General features: G+C 40.4%; 1 protein-coding gene across 2 annotated transcripts in view; it reads left to right on the top strand.

Moving 5' to 3' along the window:
* The window catches only part of LOC149143201 (ABC transporter C family member 14-like), a 477,216-nt gene that overhangs the window by 54,583 nt on the left and 397,725 nt on the right, over positions 1–24,908 (top strand). The window contains exons 2-3 of one of the 2 annotated variants that reach the window (XM_089447332.1): positions 1,588–1,672; positions 1,779–3,865. In XM_089447332.1, the coding sequence (XP_089303458.1) occupies positions 1,666–1,672; positions 1,779–3,865 (2,094 nt within the window). In that variant the 5' untranslated portion in view covers positions 1,588–1,665. The remainder of the gene's footprint in view (positions 1–1,587; positions 1,673–1,778; positions 3,866–24,908) is intronic. The other variant, XM_089447333.1, reaches the window with a different exon arrangement.

Here is a 24,908-nt window from a genome sequence, read left to right as displayed (position 1 = left end):
ACAACTCGGCCGACTTGGTAATAACCCGGCCGACCATTTCGGTTCGGAGGCTGAGTCGACCCGGTGGGGGCATGACTCGGACCAACTCAGCCGAGTCGGTTTCGAACCAGTTGTTTTTCAAAGTAGAGACACCAACCAAACAAGAAGGCTCTATAGAAAACTAAAGGAGACTGCCCCAAATATCAAACCCTGCCACAGAAAAGACCCCTCCAAGTGTCGACACCAATACTTTGGATAAAAGAGGCACGAAGAAGAGAGCCAAACAACTTATGGCCGCCCAACCCTCTGCCCCCTTGACTCTTCCACAGAGAAAAATAGGCAACAACAAAAGGCGTTGCAAACTTGGAGCAACACCTGAGTGAAGACGCCTGAAAAAAATGAAAAAGGGCCACTTTGCCCAACAAGAGACCATGATAGCCGAAATGGGAAAGGAGCAAAGAAGAACCACCGAGACATAAACCCTCAACACAAACTTGGGGAGCCCTTGGCGGCAGAGGAAAGAGGCCAGAAGGCCAAAAGCATGTGTAGATGACACCATCAAAGACAAACTAGTAGGGGCGAAGCTGTCGTGTAGGACGTAAACAAAGCAGGAATGTGGACCGCAACAAGGACCCCTTGTCAACTCAGAAATCAGCTTCCACACCACAAAAGAAACCTTGCAAAAAATAGATACGCCCACCAGATAGGTCGCAAATACATTGTGTCCGTAAAAATTTGGAAGCATGAACTAGGGGGAGGGTGGCTAGGGTTCCAGCCACCCCACACCCCACTCCATGCAGGAAAAACACCTACGAGGGAGGGAAAACAATAGTCGAAGACTCAGAACAGCAGATGAGAAAGGAATCCGCCAAAAAGCCGGCAACAAAAGCTCATAGGACAACAACTCGCCACTAGGGTTTCCCCTCTGCACTCCTGAAATCTTCAAATTTTCCCAGTCTAATCCTAAACGTTGCAAATATGTAGTCCACGTATCAATTCTATTCCTTCTGCCACAATATTCAGCATGAAAGGATATAAACGATAGATAGGCCTGCTATGGGACATAGGAAGAGCTGTGTTATGGGTCATGGGAAAAACCTTGCTTTATAGTTCAAACTTCAAAAGTTCAAGCTTCTATTTATATGCCTATTTTTATGTGCTTGCTCTATTCAAGGATGGTTTAAGGTGATATGTGATATGATATGTAATTCTTAATATCTGGTTAGAATAAACATTATGTATTCTGCAACTTTGGTTATAGATTGATTATTGACAGACTTTCTTTCTGTTATGAAAAAGAGCATTTTTTGGAACTCATTTGAAATTTCAGAATCACGTGTTTTTCCTAAGTATCTGTCCATCTACCTGGTTGCATTGCTTTTCTATTATTTTTACCAATATGAAAGTCCAAGTGTTTACCTGTAACATTGTTAAATTGCAGTTGGTGCATTATTATTTTTGTAGCAATCTGTATTTAGGCAATTGTTTCAGATTCTTTCCTATTTTTCAATGGATCATTCTATCCTTATTGCAAATAATAACGGCAGAGGTTTGCAGATAAGCCTGTATTGACTTACATATAATGAATGCTTTTATCATTGTTATCAGATGAAATTCGTTTCAGACATGGTTTCTGAAGAAGTAGTTCTACATGTTTGAAGCAGTGGTGAACTTGATTATAAAAAAATGGATGGTGAGCAACTGACTATGTTTTTCTTTGGTCAGATTTTGTAATTTGAAATATTCTTTTCCCTAAATTATGTTAAGCTGCATTTTTAATTTTGCTATTCTTGAATTAGGTATAGAATTTTTAAGTCTACTGAAGGATTCAATAGCAAGGCTATCCTGGTTGGATTTGAGCAATTTGGAGGTGAAAACATGGTTTATGACCTTCTTGAAATGGTTTCATCTGGTTCTGCTCTCACAAAACATAAAAAATTTGGTTTCCTCAGCTATACACACTGCTTTCTCAGCTGCATTTCTGGGGTTTGTGATACATGCATTGGTGGGAACCAATCTCAGGCGTCATAACCGAGTTGCAGATGGTCAGAGGATTGTTGTAACCAGGGGAAATTTACTTATTGTTCAAATCATCACAATAATTCTAAGCATAACACAATCCACAGCTGTTTTTCATTGCTGGGTTGCTTATCATGGTAGACAGCGTCATTCCAGTTTTACTCACATGGTGTATTTTTGTTTTCAAGCAGTCACTTGGTCCCTTTCACTTCTTCTTATCAGTTTCGAAAAGAGGTCTGCATCATCTTCTTATCATTTTCTTCTGAGAGGCTGGTGGGTCTCTAGTTTCATCCTGTGGGTATATGAAACACTTTCATATGCCATCTGGTTGGTGAGTGACAGCTCCCATTCATTTCATATCACATTTGATGATTGTGTATTGCTTGCCACTCTTCCACTAATATCAACACTTTTGGTGATTGCTATCCAAGGCTCTACAAGAGTAGCAGTGATAGAAAATTCTGATATCCTTTCGAAAAATCTATTGAATGATAAAATATCCTGCCCCCAAAATCATAACTCCGGAATTCTAACAGGTTATGCTAGTTCGGGATTTATAAGCAGGTTGACATTTTTCTGGTTGAATTCTCTGCTGACCACTGCGCAGAATAATGCCCTTAATATTCAGGATATACCTATGCTTAGACCTCAAGATAGAGCTGAAAGTGTTTCTGTTCTACTCCAATCAAAGTTGCAATCAAAGCAATGTTCTCTTGTATTAGCACTGTTCCAGTCCTTTTGGAAGCAATTTAGCTCAACTGCTATCTTGGCCCTTGCAAAATCATCTGTGATGTATATGGGCCCCCTTCTAATACAGAGCTTCATAGACATCACCACAGACAAAGAGGTTCTGTGGTACAAAGGAATGGTACTTGCTTTTATATTGTTTCTAGCTAAATTTTCTGAAGTTATTATCGATCATCAATATAAGTTTCTTTGTGGCAAACTTAGTCTGTCGTTGCAATCATCGCTAATTTGTATGATTTACCAAAAGGGTTTGTGCCTTTCAAATTCTGCTCGGAAAAGCCATGGAATGGGGAAAATTGTGAACTATATGTCGGTTGATGTGAATACAATGAGTCGGATGGTTCAAAGTGTTCATGACCTTTGGTCAATGCCAATTCAGATATCAATTGCGTTGGTTATTCTCTTTGGCATGATTCGATTTGCTGTGTTGGCTGGCCTGGCTACTATGGTAATTGTGATGGTTATGACTCTATTCTTAGCCTCTGAACAACAGAAATGCATGTCACAGGTACTGTCTTCCAAAGATAACCGTATAAAGGTCACTAATGAAGCATTAAGCAACATGAAGATTATTAAATTGCAGGCCTGGCAAGAATGGTTTCATAGGAAAGTTGATGCTGCTCGTGCGAAAGAATACATTTGGATAACGAGGGTTATGTATATTACTGCCATAAGCGTTTTTCTGCTGTGGTTATCACCTCTTGCAGTTTCTGTTATATCATTTGGCTCATGTGTATTGATGCGGATAGAGCTTACGCCAGGCCGTGTCTTTACTGCAATTGCAACTTTTCGCATTCTCCAAGAGCCTTTGAGAGACTTTCCTGGACTAATCACTAGGGCAGCACAAACTGTTGTTTCTCTCCATCGAGTTGAAAAATATCTCCACAGTGATGAGGTGAATGCAGAGGCTGTTGAGAATATTTCTGAGGGAGCTGAATATGCTTTGTCAATTATAGATGGGTCATTCAAGTGGTCTCCTGAAGATGAAGAACTGATTCTTAATAATATAAGTTTATGTGTGAAATCTTCATCTTTCACAGCTATTGTAGGGACAGTTGGCTCAGGCAAATCCGCACTTCTATCATGCATACTCGGAGAGATGGAAAAAGTCACAGGAACTGTAAGTAAAATCCATTGTTGTGCAGTTTTTTTGCTATTTTTTAGTTGAAATAGAGTGAACAATGTTGTAGACTATCTCGGCTTCAATAGGTTAAATGTCATTATGTTCTGGAGATCATGCATGCTACCACTTTTGAAGAAACAACCATTACCTTGTAGCGTAACACAATCTAACATGGTGACGAATGCTACAGCAGTTATGCTTATAGATCTCATTATTTGGAGTTAGTCTGGAGCAGAAATGGTGTTATGCCAGTGAATGACAAACAGTAATTTTTGCAGATAAAATCCACATTGGCAAATTCGGAAGAGTCTCTTTACTCTGTGAACTTAATGCACTGCATGACACTGGCTTCATACTTTGCTTTGTATAAGAACAAAATAGTCAACCACAACAAATATGTAGTTTTGATGTTTTTATTTTGTGCCAAAATCTCCATGAGGGGTGATGTATTATTTGATGGTTGCTCCATTATATTTTTCGTTAACTATCCACTTGCTTTGTATTCTAGCTCTGGACATGTAGTTTTTCTAGAGCTACTCTTTATACTTACTCTTGGGGCCTGCTCCAATTTTGACTCCTCGAATCTCAAGACATTCTTGGAGTGTTCTCTTGCTTCAAGGTGCTGACTCTGCAATGATAAATCTCATACATGGTTGTTGATCCCTTTGCTTTCTCTTTAGATGGTTTTGCTGAGAAATGTAGGGAAGCTAGATTAGGTGATTTCTCTTACTTTGATAACTGCTTGTGATGTATATAAACTTTACTTGATTAGTTTCTTCTTTCACTTGTTATTATTATGTGCTTATCATCAAATAACTACCAAACTATAAAGAACAATGATACAAGAGGACATAAAATGTAGGTGTTCAACTAGGGTGAAAGCCTCTCCATTTGAGAGGAAAACCCGCAAGAACTCCTCTTCTTATAGAACTTTGTTAAATTTGGCAACTAGGGCCAAACTTCACATTGGACAGCTCATATGAGGCAGCTGATATTTTGATTGGATTCCTCTTTCCGAAAGGTGTAGGATTGATCTAAAGATCATCTCATTCTGACATGTACAAATGGAATTATGAATTTATTTTGTTTATAAACAAATTGTCAAGGCCAGCCAACAAACTAATGTAGGCTTAGAAGCCCAACAGTCACGTCTATTCATCTTCAACATTGCATATAAATAGAAGGAGCCTCCTCCTCATTTAGACACTTCATTCACTCACATATCTCTCTCTCCTTCATTGATTGGGTATGGACTTTTGAGGCAGCTCTCCACACTTGTGAAGAAGGTAAGTTCTGTTCCTGCTTTAACTAGCGTTGCAGGAAGGGTTTTTGACCAGCGTTGACCAGCAATGTTGACCTGTTTGACTGCGGTTTTGTGAGGGTTATCTCTGTTTGGGCAGGCTGCATTTCTAGGCACAGAAAACGAGGCAGACCATATTGTTTGACCAGCGTTGATTGCAGAAGGGTTTGACTGAAGTGTTGACTTTTGTTGACAAAGTTTGATTGGATATTTTTGAACTGTTTTTGGGCTGATTTGACTTGCTGTTGGAGGCCAAGTTGACCAAGTTTGACCGAGCTGTTTTGGTGGTCAAATTTTGCCCTATTGATCAGCGTTGACTTTTTGGTTAGGGCTTTCTGTAGCTGCTGTTTCTTGGGACATATTTCACTGTGATTGGGCAAGTGAATATTGCATATTGTACTCTCTCTCTCTTTGCTGAATGTTTGAAGAATAATAAGAAAAATTGATCAAAGGGTTTCCCTACATTGGGATTTGTCCTTGGCTGGTGCCATATCTTGTGTCCTCTTGTCTTGGCTTGTCTTCTATTGTTATTGTTTATGTTCTATCTGCATTTTACTATCATGTTGATGTGATTGCTAATCGGGATATTGATATTGGGCTAATAAGAAAATTGAAGTAAAATTGCTCTTAAGCATAGAACATACCATTGTTATCTAAAATTAACATGGTATCAGAGCTGAGGTAAAGACAAAGCCCAAGCAAGTGTGAAAAGAGAAAAATCGCTAAGAAGAGCAATCACTGAGATCCTTTGATCAAGGACATGATTCAATGGCCTCCACATCCTACTTCAAGTCTGATGACAAGCTTCATGATAAGTCTGATTATCATGCATGGGAGATGTCTCTTGATTTGACTTTAGAAGAGCATGATGTTATGGACTATGTGCTAGGAAATACTACTGAACCTCCTTCTAATGCACCAACTGCTGCTAAGACAAAGTACAAGAAGGGTGAAGTTAAAGCAAAGAAGATCATCAGGGATTTCTATTCATAAGCATTTAGTTGCTTACGTCTCCAATTTGAACACATCAAAAGAGATATATGACAGGTTTGTTGGCATGTTTAAAGCTAGCAATGCAAACCAAGTTCTCTTTCTCAAACACAAATTGAAGGACATAAAGAAGTGAAGAGGTGAAGATATTCAATCCTACTTCACGAGGATTACTGAGATAAAAATGATCTTCTTTCGATTGGAGAAGCTATTGCTGATAGGGAGCTTACCATTGCCCTTGGAGGACTCTCTCGTGAATGGCATGTGTTCAACAATACTATTCTTAACAATGATAGGATTCTAGGTTTTGAAGAATTGTTGACTAGATGCTCTCAAGAAGAAACAAGGATGATGGAACTAGATATGCCTTCAAATGGGAATGATCCTACTGCATTCTCCGCTCATGCTAAAAAGAAGAACAATGCAGGTTCAAAGAAGCAATGTCAAGGAAGACCATGTTTCAAGAATGGAAGGAAGGGAAGATGCTTAATTTGCAACAAGTTTGGCCACTATGCTAGGGAATGTCCTAATAGAAGGGGGATACATCTCATGATGATGACAACCACAACAACAACAATTTTAGGGGCAACAATAATCAAAGGAATGGCAGATTCAACAATAGAGGAAGAAGGAATGCTCCCGCTACTCAACATGGAAATGGTCGCCCTCCCAAGAGATCAAGAAACTCCAGGTATGATGAATCTAATGTTGTTGATAACAAGCAAAAAGAATTTTATCTTATATTTGCCCTCTCTACTCTCTCCTCTAGACACCTTGGGAAATTGGTTGATTGATAGTGGTGCCTCAAGGCACTTCATTGGGTATAAGGAAGCTCTTTCAAATCTAATTTAAAAGGATACAAATTTGGAAATTATCCTTGGAGACAATGCCACTTATCCCGTGAAGGGAGTTTGGAATGTTACTCTTCAATTGAATCAAGGTAACACCATTCATCTACAAAAAGAACTATATGTACCCAATCTAAAGAAGAACCTGGTATCTATCTCGGCACTGGAGGACAAAGGATTCAAAGTGGAATTCATCGATGGAAAGGTACGTGTGTGGAATACAAATTTCAAAGATGCATTCACACTTGGATTCAGGGTTGATAGCCTATATCAAGTTGGAGGAATTCCATTGGGAGCTATGTCTTGCGACACATCACTTTAAAGGCACCGAAGGTTTGCCCATCTACATTATAAGGCTCTACCCGATGTGAGGAAGATGGTGACAGGTATGCCCGAATTTAAAGTAGAACATGAAGGTGTTTTTCAGGGGTGTGCCAAAGGAAAGCATACAAGGGGACCATTCCCCTCCAGTGATAGCAAGACTACTGACATATTGCAATTGGTTCATTCTAATCTATCTGGTATGATGCCCATGAACTCTTTGGGAGGATGTTTATATTATGCTATTTTTATGGATGATTTCTCTTGCAAGACTTTGATATATTTCTTGAAGAAAAAGGACAAAGAATTCTCATGGTTCCGTTCTTTCAAATATTTGGTCGAAAATCAAACAGGGAAGAAGATCAAAATATTGAGGACCGATAATGGAACCGAATATGAATCAAATGAATTCAATAATTATTGTAGAGAAGCTGGCATTAAGAGAGAGACTACTACAACATATACTCTTGAGCAAAATGGTGTTGCTGAAAGGAAGAACCGTTCTAGCGTAGAAGCCACTCTTGCCATGCTTCATGATCAAAGCCTTCCCAAGTTCTTAGGGTCTGGAGCTGTAAACACTGTCGTGTATGTTCAAAATAGAAGCCCTCATCAATCGTTGGACTCCAAAACTCCTGAAGAAGTTTTCACCGGTAAGAAACTTGATGTTTCTCTCTTTAGAATTTTTGGTAGCCCTGTATATTTTCATGTGCAGAAAGAAAAGAGAAGCAAATTGGATTCTTCTGGGAAGAAAGGAACATTTGTGGGCTACAATGAAACTTCTAAGGCATATCGAATCTATGTGCCTGGTCAAAGAGAATTGGAGATAAGTCATGATGTCACCTTCGATGAGGATGCTGCCCTTGGGAAGATTAGTAACCTTCCTATTCCAAGGAAGGACAAAGAAGAAGATTCGGGAAAGCAGGGAGAACTGCAGGATGAGCCATTACTCGATGTTGAAGGACCAATGGATCCCATTGATCCACCCCGTCATGAGCCCTCCTCCTAAAAAAGGAGACCCTCATGGCTTAGGGAAACCCTCGAAGATGCCGAGAGACATTTGCACCTAGGGGGACATTTCGTAAAAGTAAGAAGTCGAATAGGTACCAAGGGTACTAACTGCAATGAGCACCATTGTTCAATCTGAGACATTCGAAGAAGCTGTAAAGCACCAAGTTTGGAAGGATGCTATGAACGAAGAGTATGATTCGATTATGAAGAATGATGTCTAGGATGTGGTCCCTAGACCCAAGGACAAATCCGTTGTCACCTCGAAATGGCTCTATAAGATCAAGCATGGAGCTGATGGAAGTGTTGAAAAGTTCAAGGTTAGATTTGTTGCTCGAGGCTTCTCTCAAAAGAAAGGCGTGGACTACGATGAGATATTTTCACCTGTTGCCCGATATACCACCATCCGTTCGATTATAGCCCTTGCTGCCTCGCAATGATGGAATTTACACCAGATGGATGTCAAGATTGCCTTCTTACATGGTTCAATTAAGGAGGAAGTCTATGTAGAACAACCCGAGGGGTTCAAAGTTCAATATTGTCAGACACATGTATGCAGGTTGAAGAAAGCCCTCTATGGGTTGAAGCAAGCTCCCCAAGGTTCGTATGAGAGGATCGACAAGTATTTGATGAAGCTGGGATTTATGAGAAATGAAGCTGATCCGAACCTTTGTTTTAAGGTTGAGAATGACAAACCTCTCATCTTGGTACTTTATGTGGACGATCTCTTTTTGATAGGTGCAAACTCTCTTATTCATCAATGTAAGAGGGAGTTGGCTTCCGAATTCGAGATGAAGGACATAGGATTAATGCATTACTTCCTAGGGTTGGAGGTTTGGCAAAAGCCAGGTGAGATTTTCCTTTCTCAAGGAAAATACATCATGAAGCTACTTGAAAAATTTGGGATGGTGGACTGCAAGTCCGTGACTACTCCAATGGAACTTAACTTCAAGAAGTTATGCGGAAGTGCTGCTGGGCCCAATTTAGGAAATCCTTTTGAGTATCGTCAACTCATGGGGGCCTTGATGTTCTTGGTGAACTCTCGTCCGGACATATGTTTTGTAGTGAATACATTGAGTCAGTTTATGGTCGAGCCTCATCACATACATTGGATTGCTGCCAAGAATCTCTTGAGATATCTCCGAGGCACAATCACTTATGGATTGAAATACACTGTCGGGAATGTGAGGCTCCATGGTTACTCTGATGCAGACTAGGCTAGCAGTGTGGTGTATCGCAAAAGCACATCTGGATGTTGCTTCTCTCTAGGTTCTGCTTCGATATCCTAGATGAGCAGGAAGCATAAGTCAATTGCTTTGAGCACCGCTGAGGCTGAATACATTGCTGCTAGTATGGCCTCCTGTGAAGCTGCTTGGTTGAGGAAACTCTTTAGTGAGCTGTTTTGGCATGTGCTCCATACCACCATGATCTATTGCGACAATTAAAGTGGGATTCGTCTTTCTTAGAATCCCGTGTTTCATGACCGCTCCAAGCATATTGATATCAGGTACCACTTTATCTAGGATATGGTACAAAGGGGAGCAATAAGGCTTCGTCATATTGGGACTGATGATCAGGTAGCAGATATTCTTACGAAGCCCCTTGGGAAGGTAAAATTCTTAACCTTTCGTGAACGACTTGGAGTCGTGGAGAGACCTTCTTATGAGGGTCCTGTATGAAATGGATGTTGATCTCTTGGAGCTCGGGGGGCCTGGGGTACTTCTTGGAGTGATGAGCAACCATAAGGTGAGTGGTTCACCTTCCCCTAATGGTGCGCGATGTACAGGGTAAGTGGTTCACCTTTCCGTGTCATACCCCATGTTGATATATGCATAGGATGAGTGGTTCACCTTCTCCTATGGCATATGAGCAGGACGAGTGGTTCATCTTCTCTTGCTGGTACATCCTACCCATGCAGTCCGGGACTCATGGGAAGTACCTCTCATCTTGTCATTGAGTAGGTAAATGAGGATAGGGACCATAGTACTATTGATGGACGCATCGAGTATGGTACATCCTACCCATGCAGTTCGGGACTCATGGGAAGTACCTCTCATCTTGTCAATGAGTAGGGAAATTAGGATAGGGACCATAGTACTATTGATGGACGCATCGTGTACTACCGTACTCCCTATGCTAGGGTGTTGATATTGATTTGGGATCAATGGAAACTGACTTCGGGTCAATTAAGAGTGGTATGACACACTCTCGATTATTGGAGACTGAATTCAGGTTAGTGGAGAATGGTATGATACATTCTCGATCATTTCTTCTTTCTTCATGGTTTAGCAGAGTAGATCAGAGACATGGATGGTACAGATTGTCAAACAGTTTGGCAAGTGAAGTCCTCCCTAGTTGAGAGGGAGTGTTAAATTTGGCAACTAGGGCCAAACTTCACCTTGGACAACTCATATGAGGCAACTGATATTTTGATTGGATTCCTCTCTTTGAAAGGTGTAGGATTGATCTAAAGATTATCTCATTCTGACATGTACAAATGGAATTATGAATTTATTTTGTTTATAAACAAATTGTCAAGGTCAACCAACAAACTAATGTAGGCTCAGAAGCACAACGGTCATGTCTATTCATCTTCAACGTTGCATATAAATAGAAAGAGCCTCCTCCTCATTTAGACACTTCATTCACTCACATATCTCTCTCTCCATTGATTGGGTACGGATTTCTGAGGCAGCGCTCCACACGTGCAAAGAAGGGCAGTTTTGTTCCTGCATTGACCAGCGTTGACCGAAGTTGTAGGAAGGGTTTTTGACCAACGTTGATCTGTTTGACTGTGGTTTTGTGAGGGTTATCTTTGCTTGGGCAGGCCACATTTCTAGGTATAGAAAATGAGGCACACTGTATTGTTTGATCAACGTTGACTACAGAAGGGTTTGACTCTAGCGTTGACTTTTGTTGACCAGGTTTGATTGGATATTTTCAGACTATTTTTGGGCTGATTTGACTTGTTGTCGGATGCCGAGTTGACCAAGTTTGACCGAGCTATTTTGGAGGTCAAATTCTTCCCTCTTGACCAACGTTGACTTTTTGGTTAGGGCTTTTTGTAGCTGTTGTTTGTTGGGACGTATTTCATAATGATTGGGCAAGTGAATATTGCATATTGTACTCTCTCTCTCTGCTGAACTTTTGAAGAATAATAAGAAGAATTGATCAAAGGGTTTCCCCACATTGGGGTTTGTCCCTGGCTGGTGCCATATCTTGTGTCCTCTTGTCTTGTCTTGTCTTCTACTGTTATTGTTTATGTTCTATCTGCAGTTTAATATCATGTTGATGTGATTGCTAATCTGGATATTGATGTTGGGCTAAAAAGAAAAATGAAGTAAAATTGCCCTTAAGCATAGAACATACCATTGTTATCTAAAATTAACAAACTTCAAATGGTGAATTCCAAGACCTATCACCCTTGACCAAGAACCCTCCAAGACCAAGTCAACCTTTCTTCTTGATGAGCTTTCCTTCTAGCAGTTTCGACCCCAACAACTTCTGTAACTTCGACCCAATAGTTTCTTCTGCAACTTCAACCCAATAGTTTCTTCTGCAACTTCAACCCAGCAGTTTCTTTTGCAACTTCGATCCCAACAACTATCTAGCACTCAACTTTCCCAACAACTCGACTTGCCCAACAATTATCCAACACTTTGACTTGCTCATCAACTTTCCAACAACTCGACTTGCCCAACAACTTTAGAAACCCTAACACAAGAGAGAGAGAGGCCCAGAACTTTGAACTTGCTCTTCTTCTTTTTCATCCTTTCTTAGCTTCTATCTTGAGGAAATCAAACTTGCTTGTTGTGTTTCCAAATGAGGTCGAGTTCCTTAATATTTATAGGCTTTCTAGGGTTACGAATTACTTCCTTGAGGCCGAGTTGATCACTTATGTAGGTCGATTTGATCTTTGCACCATGACGAGGTCTTGGAGGGTCTTTTGACTCTATTTTGACTCAAATAAATTTTCTTTTACAATATGTGACATGCCCAAAAGGGTCTTCCATACATGATAATGACTCTTCTTGTTGAAAAATGTGTAACTAAATTCGGTCTTCATAAATATGGCCTAGCTACTTGGTTAAATTTAGCAAGACTTAAGGATTAGATTAAATTCAAATGTGAGACTAGTGCTTTATGGAGTCAAACTCTTGCTTGAGACCAAGTAACCATATGGACAATCGCTGCTTAGATGCTTCACTAACATATTATGCTATGCAAATCCTAAGACCTAGGTGTGATGCAAGAGTCTTGGTTACTTTTAATTATATGCCTATTCTAAGTATAACCTTCCTCTTAACTGTTTTGGAACCAGTCTTTAGAGTAGGTTGTGGGATGGAAACCAACGGGAAGCAAGCAAAGGCTTGATTAATGATACCTCCCCCTGTGTTCCAACTACTCGATGCCTTCGGCATTGTAGAGACTGTGGCTCTGACGACTGCAAGGTCATCGTGTTAACCACTAGAAAGGTGCTGAATCCCTCAAGCTAAATTGAGAAAGGGTGGCCCTAGATGTCTAACAACCAAGCTTATGCTCGAAGGTAAGTTATTAATGCAACTAGACTTAGGATGCTTATGCAAGGAGTATGATTGAGTCCTGAGTTAATATTGTTTAAGATTTAAGTACTTTAGTTATGATTAACTTTTATGACAAGAGTACTTAACAATAAATGGAAACACAATCTTAACAACAAGAATGAGTGCTTAATGATATGAGTGCCAACAATGGGCAAGAGATCTTCTCATAATAATTCCAAAAAGATATCAACAAGAGATGACAATGATAGCAATTAAGGAAACTTATAACACTTATCCACTTAACAATTAAGAAATTCTTCTTAAGATGATCCACCACTATAGATATTTCACAATCAATAATTCTCAAGATGCCAATGCTTAAGATAGACAATAAAATTATCAAAGCTTCAAGAGAAATTATCCAATGATTCCTTAGACAATTAGATGCTCAACACAATGATGCCTGTTACTACTCAAACTTGCAGGGGACCTAAGGGAAATACCTAAAGGGAAAATGCTAGGCCAAGGGCAACAAATAGAGTCTTAGCCCACTGTAACCTCAGCTAAGGCTCCCTTCTATTTACGGACTTTCACCAATAGGAGGAAACCCGATATGTATGGAGTCACTAATGAATGATAAATCAATGGATATGAGTGGCCCAGACCCTTTTCGAGAAGGTTTTGAAGGATGGAGCTTGCTTACTTTCTAAGCAAGGTACTATGTGGTTCTTGAGAAAGGAAGCAGATTTTGGGGGTTAGGTGTATGAGAATAGGCTTTGAAAGGAGTAACCACACTCTAAATCCTTGTTAAAGTTGGTATCTCGAATGGTTCTTTGAAGGAGAGGGACCACACGGGGCCAAGTGGACCCGATCTAGGGTAAGAGGAAGGTATGAAATAATTAGTGATTTTCTTACCCTAGACAAAGTGGGAAGGATCAAAGAAAGTATTTCACTCAATGATGTTGCTTTGACCTTGGGAAGTACAAGCCTTGGGGATAGCAGAGCAAGTTTTGGTCCTGGAGCTAGGGCTTGGCTTTTCTCCCAACTCCATCGTCAAAATGTCTTCAAATTTGGAGGAGGGCTAGAGGAAAGACCACCGCAGGAGACCCTAGGAGATCGAACTTTTTCAGTGGCTAACTTGTCCGGAAATTGATGCTTTAGGCACCCCAATGTGGCTAGACATGGGAGGAGGTGAAAGAATAAGTGTTTTAGTGACCACCCTTGGTAGTTCAGTGCCTTAATCCTTGGGAGAATGGAACCCATGTTGATTATGTGTAAGATTTCTTGGTTCCCAGTCAAGGAGGCCTCAAAATTACTTCACAAACCCCTCTAGGTCAAGTGAAAGCAATTTTGCAGCTTTTATACTTCAAATGTACAAGAGGAATGGCTTATCAAGGTTAGATTTACCCCTAGGAGATTTCGCTCATACTACATGGGCCAATACATGGAGAGAACGTTATAATAGAGATAATCCCACAATATTAAGCAACAATTTGCATGCAACAATTAGCCTTAAAACAATGAAAATCCCATCCAACATATGTGACAAAAGTAACAAGAATAACATCAAAAATTCGTACTTACATGCAGTAGAGTATATCCAACCATTAACAAATGACAATAGAGAAGCTCCAAGAGAAGATAGATGAATAACCATACATCAAAATTCATCCATAAATGCTCCAATTCATCCTCTAGAAAAAAGTGCAAAATTCTCTAAAGAAGAGAGAGATCCAATCCAAAGTGATGATGAGAAATAATCTCACTTGTATTTATACACATCTAAGGAGTTCGAATTAGCCTCCTTGGCCTACATAAGCCCGAAAAATAAAATAATGTGCTAATAATACAACTTTTGGTGACAAGCCCACCAAACTAGCTCATGAATGAAAAGATAAGCCTCTCAAGAGGTCAAATAATAATCTATGCATGTCATAGGGCCCTCTAAGAGGCCTAATGCGGTCCATGGGTGCCACAATGAATAATAGGACCCTCTAAAAGAAATGGACAAGGGGTTGGCCCCTTGTAATAACTTGTGGTGCTCCAAATGACATGTGGGGGCACACAAGTGTCCTCATGGGTCTCCAAACAAATCGAAGATGCCTGTAGGTCGTCCTCAAGGGCTAGGATGATGGTGTAGGTGATGCCACATCATCGTGGAAGTCCTAGATCATTTGCCAAGTGTATGGTGTAGATTTGGGGCCGACTGGGCATGATGGATCAAGTGCATCCTCCTCATCCAATAGGTGAACCACGAGAAATCTCTGAATGGCTGTGGGGATACACAGAGTGTAATCTGTTGCTATGGAGGCCCATGACTCTCAACGCTCACCCTACATATGCCAATGTAGCCCTTTGGAGGATTAGGACCTTGTATAGGAAGACCAAACCCCAAATGGAAACCATTTGCAATTCTGCATAAGATCCTATGCGTCCCCTAGCCTTCCAATACAACAAGCCATTAGAGAATTTGAGTAAATGAGCTTACCTAATCATGGACCATAAGTGGGGACTTCATGATGGCTTGCCCTTCCATAATGGGCTTAGGGATGTTTCAATGTCTCCTAAAACCCAAATGGTGGTTTCTACTTCTAAAGGGATAATATAGTCAAGGTACATCTGTCAAAGGTGTTGGCACATGATAGATAGGTGAATGAAGTAGTGGATGAGAAGGGGCAATCCTGGGACAGATGTTGGGGTACACAGGTAGCTAATAAGAGGGAAGCCCACACTTTGGGTTTATAATGTGTAGGAGGGAGCAATCATGGTACATGAGGTGTGCCGAACTTGGGTTTTTCGCCCTTCTTTTATGCCTTTTTCATTTTTGTGATTTTCTTTGATTAACTGCTCGGGGCTCAAGGGGGTAGAGCATGATGTGTAAGATATAGTAGTGAAATCCCCCTTTTAAGGTGGGGCGGTTCATCACCCACCAGGGGTTGGGACAATCATGGGTTCTTATATGATGAAGAAGGCTCATAGAACCTATAGGAACTAAGGTGATGGCCATGATAATGGGGTAGAGCTCATGTGTTGGCTTTTGCCCACGTGCTAAAATGTTTTTGTTTCGACCATCTTTTGCATTTTGTGGTACTTTTCCTATTGAATGTGGGCATATATGCTTTTAACTTTCTTTTTAGCTGCACCAACCTCCGGGCTTCATTCCAGGCCATGACCGAAGGTGGGGGCAAGGGGAAGGGGCAAGCTAACCCTCTGTGGACCTAATGGAGGAATGTGCACCTAGGCAGGAAAAGTAATTGGTGGGATAGTAATCAGTGGAAAGAGGGTAATATAATATAAGTGGATAAGGGAGCAAGACCACACAACCAAAATCAAGGTTTCCCATGAAATACCATCCCTGGAACCATATGGTCAATAAAATAGATACCGCAGGACTAGAATCCAAGGTTAATTATTAAAAGGGGTCTAGGGGATAGAATCACATACCTAACCCATTCTTTCCGCTGAATCCTCCCATTAATCCATGCCTAAAAGTGTTCATGATAAGCAAACTACACTACTCAATTTCAAAATGACAAGCTAGACCTTTAGATTCGGAAGGCCCACCTTTAAACATACGATCATGGAAGATGGGCTAGGGACCACATGGCTAGCTCAGGTGGTGGAGAAAGTGGCACAATGAGCTAGCTGATGGCTGTCGATTGAGAACCATCTTGGAGAAAAAAATTCTCCTAGGGATATTTCCCATAAAATGGTGGGTAACATCTGGCTTCAACTGGGACGTGATCTCTCGAAAAAGTGGGTGAAGCTACTTGAATAGGAGGTCACGAGAACTCCAACAATCTCTTGGCTATTGCAGACCTGTCACCTGCACAAATAATAGATGGAAAAGCGCGAGGCATTATGCTTTCGTGGTGTCTCATGATCGCACATGCTAATATGTTAGGCCATAAAATCAACAAAAAATAAAAAAAATATGAAAATTTTCATCTAAGTGCAACTAATCTACCATGATAAATATCATATGACATTATTTCTAATGCAAACATCAGCATGCAATGCATCCTACTCTACCATGCATAGAATACAATGTCAAGTCTCAAGGAAGGAGGTGATACGACTTAATTTCACTGGCTCAGGCCAAAGTTCATTGTTAAGCTTGGCAATGTAGTAATAGTCATCCCCAATCCTTCCATGAATCTTGATGGGTACAAGATCCTTATCTATCAAGACTAAATCCCCAACCTTATATTCTTTCTTATGCTTCCACTTCTTGCTCATTTGAGAGATTGGTAGCTTGAGGATTTAAATTTCTTGGGTAGGGAGGATATGGGAAGGTTTATCGCTTTCACATGTCTCATAATATGGTCCAGGCTTGATCACATGCGATGAATAAGCAGGCTGCCTATAAAGGATAAAAGGGATGCCATCAGATTGGGGAATGGTTGCATATGATAAATCCATTTGAACATGCCCCCCAACGGTAGCTTCCCATTTTCAGGATAACAACATCTCGCACACATTAGGTATATCAATGATAATAACATCCATGAGGAGGGATATATCGAGATTCCTAGCTAAAGAGACCTTAAGATATTTAATGATGCCTTCTACTTCCATAGGTTTGAAATTAAAACCACACACCCTTTTATATGGTCGAGTGATGTTGAGATCCAATTGCTTCATAATAGTTAAAGGCATGATATGGGTGGAAGAAACCAGAATCTAACATACAATTGTGTAAGAAAAGGTCATTGATAGCGAAAGTGAGCAAGAAAGGTTTATGCCTTGGATTTCGATTAGGGATGTGAATGTTTTGCAATTCTTCAAGAATTTTCTCATCTTGAATTCCAAGGGATGTCTTGAGTTCTTGCTTGGGAAGCTTAACAATTTCCTTTAGGGGAACAAGTATAGTCTTTCCCACGACAAACCCTATATCTATGTCAAGTTTAACTTCCTTCCCCTTTTCCTTCTTCCTGTATTCTTTCCTAGGATGGTCCTTTTTTTGATTGACCTTTGTTGGAGGATTCTTCTTAGGAGGGACTTTGGTGATGGATTCTTTAAGAGGGGTTTGCTTAGGTGATGGATCTTCCTTAGGAGGTAAGGGTCTTTGTCCTTTTCCTTTCGGGAATATTGGACCCATTTGAATCTTCCCTGGCTATTAGCATTACGAATGGTTTCTTCCTTTTCTTGCTTAAGGGTGACCTCAATAATGGGAGGATGTGTGTATGATCCTCCTAGCAAAATGTTGAAGACATCAACTTCCAAAGATTGGCTTGCTCATTTGTTTGCTCATCCTCACTTTCATCCTCTTCACTCTCCTCATCATCCGATGAATATTTTGGCTCAACAACATTAGTTGGGGCTAATGTGTTTGGGATTTGAGAAGAGCTCGACCTATCTTCTTCATTTTTCTTTTTGAGAAAAGGCTTTCCTTTAGGGATATAACTCGATTTTTGGGCCCTTTCCAAGGTGGTGATTTTATTCATGACAACACGATCACATGCATTGGCTTCTTCAGTGAATCTATCCATCTTTTTGAGAATAACGAGGACAATTTCTTCGTGTTGATCTTTGGACTTCTCCTTCTTGGTTTCAAATTTGGCTGTAGGGTGGTCATCGATATCAACCTTTGAAATTCACAAGTTTTATTCAACTTCCATCGCCATTTTCTTAGCCTTGGCCAAGGTGGATGGTTTCTTATCCCTCAACACATAGGTGAGGTGGCCACCCACGACTTTTATGAATTTGTCAAGAATGTTGCTTTAGATGGCTTCAAAAGATCAAGTATATCTTTGACTACCCTATCAAACTTTTGGTTGAATTCTCGCACATCTTCCCTTCCCTTGGTTATTTGGTAGAATTTTCAATGTTCAAGGTACCTTGGGCATTGCATGACCACCCTTTCATGAATAGTTCCTCAAATTCATCTGAGTCCTTAATGCACCCAAGGGGAAGGCTAAGATAAGAATCTCTTGCTTGTCCCTCAAGTGATAAGGCAAAAAACATCATGATCCTATCTTCACCAAATATCAATCTTAGGGGCAACTGCCAGTAGAATTCTTCAATAAAACCATGGGTAGTACAAGTAGCATCCCCTTTGAATTTGGGCAACGATCGGTTAAATTTTTCAGGTAATGGCTTGGGATAATTGCCTAATTTCAAAGGGGCAAAGACACTAACTAAGTGTCTTTCACTCTTGGTCATCTTGGGTTGATCCCTTTCAGAGTCGGTGCTTGAAGTAGATGCCATTTCTGGAGATTGATCACTGACTTTTTCGAATTCAGGGAAAAGGGAGGTTCCAACAGGTGATGGAGATCGTTTTCCCCTTTTTGCAGCTGCCCTAGTCAAAGGAGGAATGTTGTCGCCTTCAAGTAAACTAGGGGATTGGACAATGAGTGGAGTCACCAGAGGAATATTCATAAATGTCATTAATGAATCAATTCCTCAAGGATTCACTAGGGAGGTAGACCTGCTTCCTCCCCGACAACAATGCCAAAAATGTTACTGCTCAAACTAGTAGGGGACCTAAGGGGAATCCCTAAAGGGAAAATGCTAGGTCAAGGGCAACAAATGGAGTCTTAGCCCACTGTCACCTTAGTTAAGGCTCCCTTCTATTTACGGAATTTCATTGATGGGAGGAGACCTGATATGTATGGAGTCACTAATGAATGATAAGTCAATGGATATGAGTGAACTAGACCTTTTCCGAGCAGGTTTTAAAGGATGGAGCTTGTTTGCTTTCTAAGCAAGGTACTATGTGCTTCTAGGGAAAGGAAGAGGATTTTGGGAGTTAGGTGTATGAGAATAGGCTTTGAAAGGAGTTTCCCACACCCTAAATCCTTGTTAAAGTTGGTATCCCGGATGGTTCTTGAAGAATGGTCCTTTGAAGGAGCGGGACCACACAGGGCCAAGTGGACCCAGTCTAGGGTATGAGGAAGGTATGAAATAATCAGTGATTTTCTTACCCTAGACAAGGTGGGAAGGATCAAAGAAAGTATTTCACTCAATGATGTTGCTTTGACCCTGGGAAGTACTAGCCTTGGGGATGGCAGGGCAAGTTTTGGTCCTGGAGCTAGGGCTTGGCTTTTCTCCCAACTCCACCGTCAGAATGTCTTCAAATGTGGAGGAGGACTAGAGGAAAGGCCAACACAGGAGACCCTCAGAGATTGAACTTTTTTAGTGGCTAACTTGTTGGGAAATTGATGGCCTAGGCACCCCAATGAGGCTAGACTTGGGAGAAGGTGAAAGAATAAGTGTTTTGGTGACCACCCTTAGTAGATTAGTGCCTTAATCCTTGGGAGAATGGAGTCTATATTGATTATGTGTAATATTTCTTGGTTCCCAGTCAAGGAGGCATCAAAATTACTTCACAAACCCCTCTAGGTCAAATGAAAGCAATTTTGCAACTTTTATACTTCAAATGTACAAGAGGATTGCCTTATCAAGGTCAGGTTTACCCCTAGGATATTTCTCTCATACTACATGGGCCAATACATGGAGAGAACGTTATAATAGAGACAATCCCACAATATTACGCAACAATTTGCATGTATCAATTAGCCTTAAAACAATGAAGATCCCATCCAACATATGTGACAAAAGTAACAATAAATGCTCCATAATAACCATACATCAAAAGTAACAATAATAACCATACATCAAAATTCATCCATAAATGCTCCAATTCATCCTCTAGAAAAAAGTGCGAAATTCTTTAAAGAAGAAAGAGATCCAATCCAAAATGATGATGAGAAATGATCTCACCTCACTTGTATTTATACACATCTAAGGAGTTCGATTTAGCTACCTTGGCCTACATAAGCCCCAAAAATAAAATAATGTGCTAATAATACAACTTTTGGTGACAAGCCCGCCAAACTAGTTCATAAATGAAAAGATAAGCCTCTTAAGAGGTCAAATAATAATCTATGCATGTTGTAGGGCCCTCTAAGAGGCCTAACGAGGTCCATGGGTGCCACAATGAAGAATAGGACCCTCAAAAGCAGTGGACAAGGGGTTGGCCCCTTGTAATAACCTGTGGTGCTCCAAATGACATGTGGGGGAACACAAGTGTCCTCATGAGTCTCCAAAAAATTGAAGATGCCTGTAGGTCGCCCTCAAGGGCTAGGGTGATGGTGTAGGTGATGCCACATCATCGTGAAAGTCCTGAATCATCTACCAAGTGTATGGTGTAGATCTAGGGCCGACTGGGCATGATGGATCAAGTGGATCATCCTCATCCGATAGCTGAACCACGAGCAATCTCTAAATGGCTGTGGGGATCCATGGAGTGTAATCTACTTCCGTGAAGGCCAATGGCTCTCAACGCTCACCCTACATATGCCAATGTAACCCACTAGAGGATTAAGACCCCGTATAGGGTGACCAAACCCCAAATGGATACCATTTGCAATCCTGCATAAGATCCAATTTGTCCCCTAGCCTTCCAATACAACAAAAGCCATTAGAGAATTTGAGTAAATGAGCTTATCTAATCATGGACCATAGGTGGGGACTTCATAATGGCTTGCCCTTCCATAATGGGCTTAGGGATGTTCCAATGTCTCCTAAAACCCAAATGGTGGTTTCTACTTCTAAAGGGATAATATAGTCAAGGTACATCTGTCAAAAGGTGTTGGCACATGATAGATAGGTGAATGAAGTAGTGGATGAGAAGGGGCAACCCTGGGCCAGATGTTGGGGTACACAGATAGCTAATAAGAGGGAAGCCCACACTTTGGGTTTATAATGTGTAGGAGGGAGCAATCGTGGTACATGCGGTGTCTCGAACTTGGGTTCTCTGCCCTTCTTTTATGCCTTTTTCCTTTTTGTGATTTTCTTTGATTAACTGCTCGAGGCTCAAGGGGGTAGAGCATGATGTGTAAGATATAGCAGTGAAATCCCCCTTTTAAGGTGGGGCGGTTCATCACCCACCAGGGGTTGGGACAATCATGGGTTCTTATATGATGAAGAAGGCTCATAAAACCTATAGGAACCAAGGTGATGGCCATGATAATGGGGTAGAGCTCATGTGTTGGCTTTTGCCCACGTGCTAAAATGTTTTTGTTCCGACCATCTTTTGCATTTTGTGGTACTTTTCCTGTTGAATGTGGCCATATATGCTTTTAACTTTCTTTTCAGCTGCATCAACCTCCGAGCTTCATTCCAGGCCATGACCCAAGGTGGGGGCAAGGGGAAGGGGCAAGCTAACCCTATGTGGACCCAGGCGGGAAAAATGATGGATGGGATGATAATGAGTGGAAAGAGGGTAATATAAGCAGATAAGCGAGCGGGACCACACAACCAAAATCAGGGTTTCTCGTGAAATACCGTCCCTGGAACCATATGGTCAATAAAAGAGATCCCACAGGACTAGAATCCAAGGTTAATTCCTGAAAGGGGTCTAGCGGATAGAAGCACAGACCTAGCCCATTCTTTCTGCCGAATCGCCCCATTAATCCATGCCCATTAGTGTCCATGATAAGAAAAATACACTACTCAATTTCAAAATTACAAGTCATACCTTTAGATTCGGAAGGCGCACCTTCAAACATACGATCATGGCAGATGGGTGAGGGACCACATGGCTGTCTTAGGTGGTGGAGAAAAAATGGCACAATGTGGTAGCTGATGGCTGCCGGTTGAGGACCATCTTGGAGAAATTTGTTCTCGTAAGGATATTACTCATAAAATGTTGGGTATCAATGCCAAAATACTTAAGAGAGCAATATACTTCAATGTTAATTAGATTCTAATGCTCAAAGTAACTTAAACCATTCAACAAAAATTAGAAGATTAGGGCTTAGATGTGTAAATGGTTTATGATTGAATCTAGTGCAAAGTTTACGATTTTTAGAGCTTACACAAGACAAGCAAACGTTAGATTCTTCTTCACAATAGCACAATGAAATAAATCTTCTCCACAATGAACTTTTTAGAGCATGAAATAATGAAAACCACTTATGTAACCTGTAGTTCAATGTTAAAATAGATTTAGGACAATAGTAAGGTTATGAACATTGAAAACAGTTAACTACTAGTATGTTAAATATGCTAAAATGCTTCTAGATGCCAAGCCAAACTTGCCAATACGAAATTATGAGTTAACAAGCCTTCGCATGGTGTAGTTTCCAGAATTATATCAGATCTGATCACACTTATTATGCAGAGATATCAGTGATGAAAACCTGAAGATTTATACCAAAAGATCAACGCCCAAGTTGCTTAGATGACTGGACAATATGCTAGATATCTTACAAATCAATTTTATGCCTTTTAAATGTGTTTATCAAAGATATATCAGATCTGATTTCTCTTATTACAGTCAGCAATAAAATGATAAAACAAGCCTAATGATGAACCAACTTAAACAATTAATTCCTTAGTATGTTAGACAGTTTATCAACTTGTTTTAAGCCAATTAGGATGAGATTTTGCCACTGTTATGAAGTAATTATGACTGCTATAATAAAACAGAGATGAGAGGGTAAGGGTTAGAGGTCAAACCAAAGGCCCTATGCCTAGAAAGAGCTTGTTAAACTTGCTAAAATTTTTCCAAGAGCTGGAACACCTGCAAACACCAAAACTTGAGCTAATTTCTCCTGCAAAACCCACCAAGATTCAGCCCAGAAATCAAATGACCAACCGAAATATGAATGAGGGCAAACTAGGTCTAGGAAAAGGGCAGAAGGCAAAGGAAAAGGGCCTAGAAAGGTAGTGGCTAGCGTCAAGACGCTAGAGGGAAGGACGTAGGGGCTGAAAAACCAACAGAGGAGGGCCGAGGAGCAAGGGAAGGGAGGCCGAGTCAAGGAGAAGGCCTTGAAAGACCTGCAGCTAGGCCTTAGAGGTCTAGATGGGCCCACAACAAGCCTAAAAGGCTGCCGTCTAGGTGCAAGGAGGAAGGCTGAAGCCTTAAAGGCTTATGGCCAAGCCTTAAAGGGCATTAAAAACCCATGACCAAGGGAAAAACTGCAGGCTGAGGCCTCTAGGGCCCTGCGGCTAGGCCTTGGAGGCCCAAAAAGGCTAACGTTGGGGCTTTAGAGACTGGACGACTTGCCTGAAGGAGGACGCTGGGCATAGAGACCTAAAAAATTTGAAACCCTCGCCCAAAATTCAAATTTTATTTAGATTTTCAATTTTGCTGCAAAATTCATCAATAACTGGCCCTGTAAAAAAAATTTAGAGGCTAGATCTTACCCTAAGGGCTTAGATCTAGCTTTAATCCAACATTTTTCCTTTGATCTCACCAACACAAATAGATTTACAATAGCCCAAAACCCCAATATATACAAAAATTTCAAAATCCCAAAACCCCAAAAAATCCCAGCTGCAAAAAACAAGGGTTAGAAAATAAAATAATTTACAAATAATTACCATACAAATTATATTTACAAAATACACAAATGTACAATACTTCGAAAACTTTTGAGAATGAAATTTTTGTAGATTTTGATAATGGCTAGATGTATTGCAAAAAGTAAATGCCAAACCACAACCTTAGTGAAGTTAGATAACCATATAAAATATTGAAAATCCAAATATAGTTAGTCTGTGCCCATAGTTTGTGAACTTGGAGCCCAAGGGTTGGGGAACCTGCAAACAATATATATTTTCTCAAGAGTAAATCGTTAAAACATACAATGAATCAGATCACCTAGGATAAGACCAAAACTTACCAATAGAATGTTCTTATCATCTACAATGAAATAACAATTAATTAAAATTTAAAGCACAATATCGGAATGCCCATACCTAGCATGTACCCCAATGTCTTTTATTATGATTATCACAACATTCCCAACACAACAATAGCGTTACATCAACTTTTACAAAGTTACATTAGCCAAAAATCAGTTGGCTTGAGACACAAATGATCTCTAATTTATAGATAAATCCTCCAAGTGGAAAATATGACTAGTTGGCTTGATTCTTGTCAAAATAATCTCGCTTGTCGGTAGATCCTTGATCAAATTCTAATCTCTGCCGTTGAAAATACTTATTTTTGAGGAATTTTTGAATTTCTCATCAAACTCATTTTTTATTAGCTCAAAAATAATTATTTTGAGCTAATTTCCTCAAAATTTTGACTTTGA

This window comes from Pinus tabuliformis, chromosome X (assembly GCF_031772625.1).
Source record: "Pinus tabuliformis cultivar Carrire ecotype Pingquan chromosome X, CPIR1, whole genome shotgun sequence".
NCBI classification, from domain to species: domain Eukaryota; kingdom Viridiplantae; phylum Streptophyta; class Pinopsida; order Pinales; family Pinaceae; genus Pinus; species Pinus tabuliformis.
Note: the sequence above shows the minus strand (reverse complement) of the source record. Positions and strands in the feature narration are given on the sequence as shown.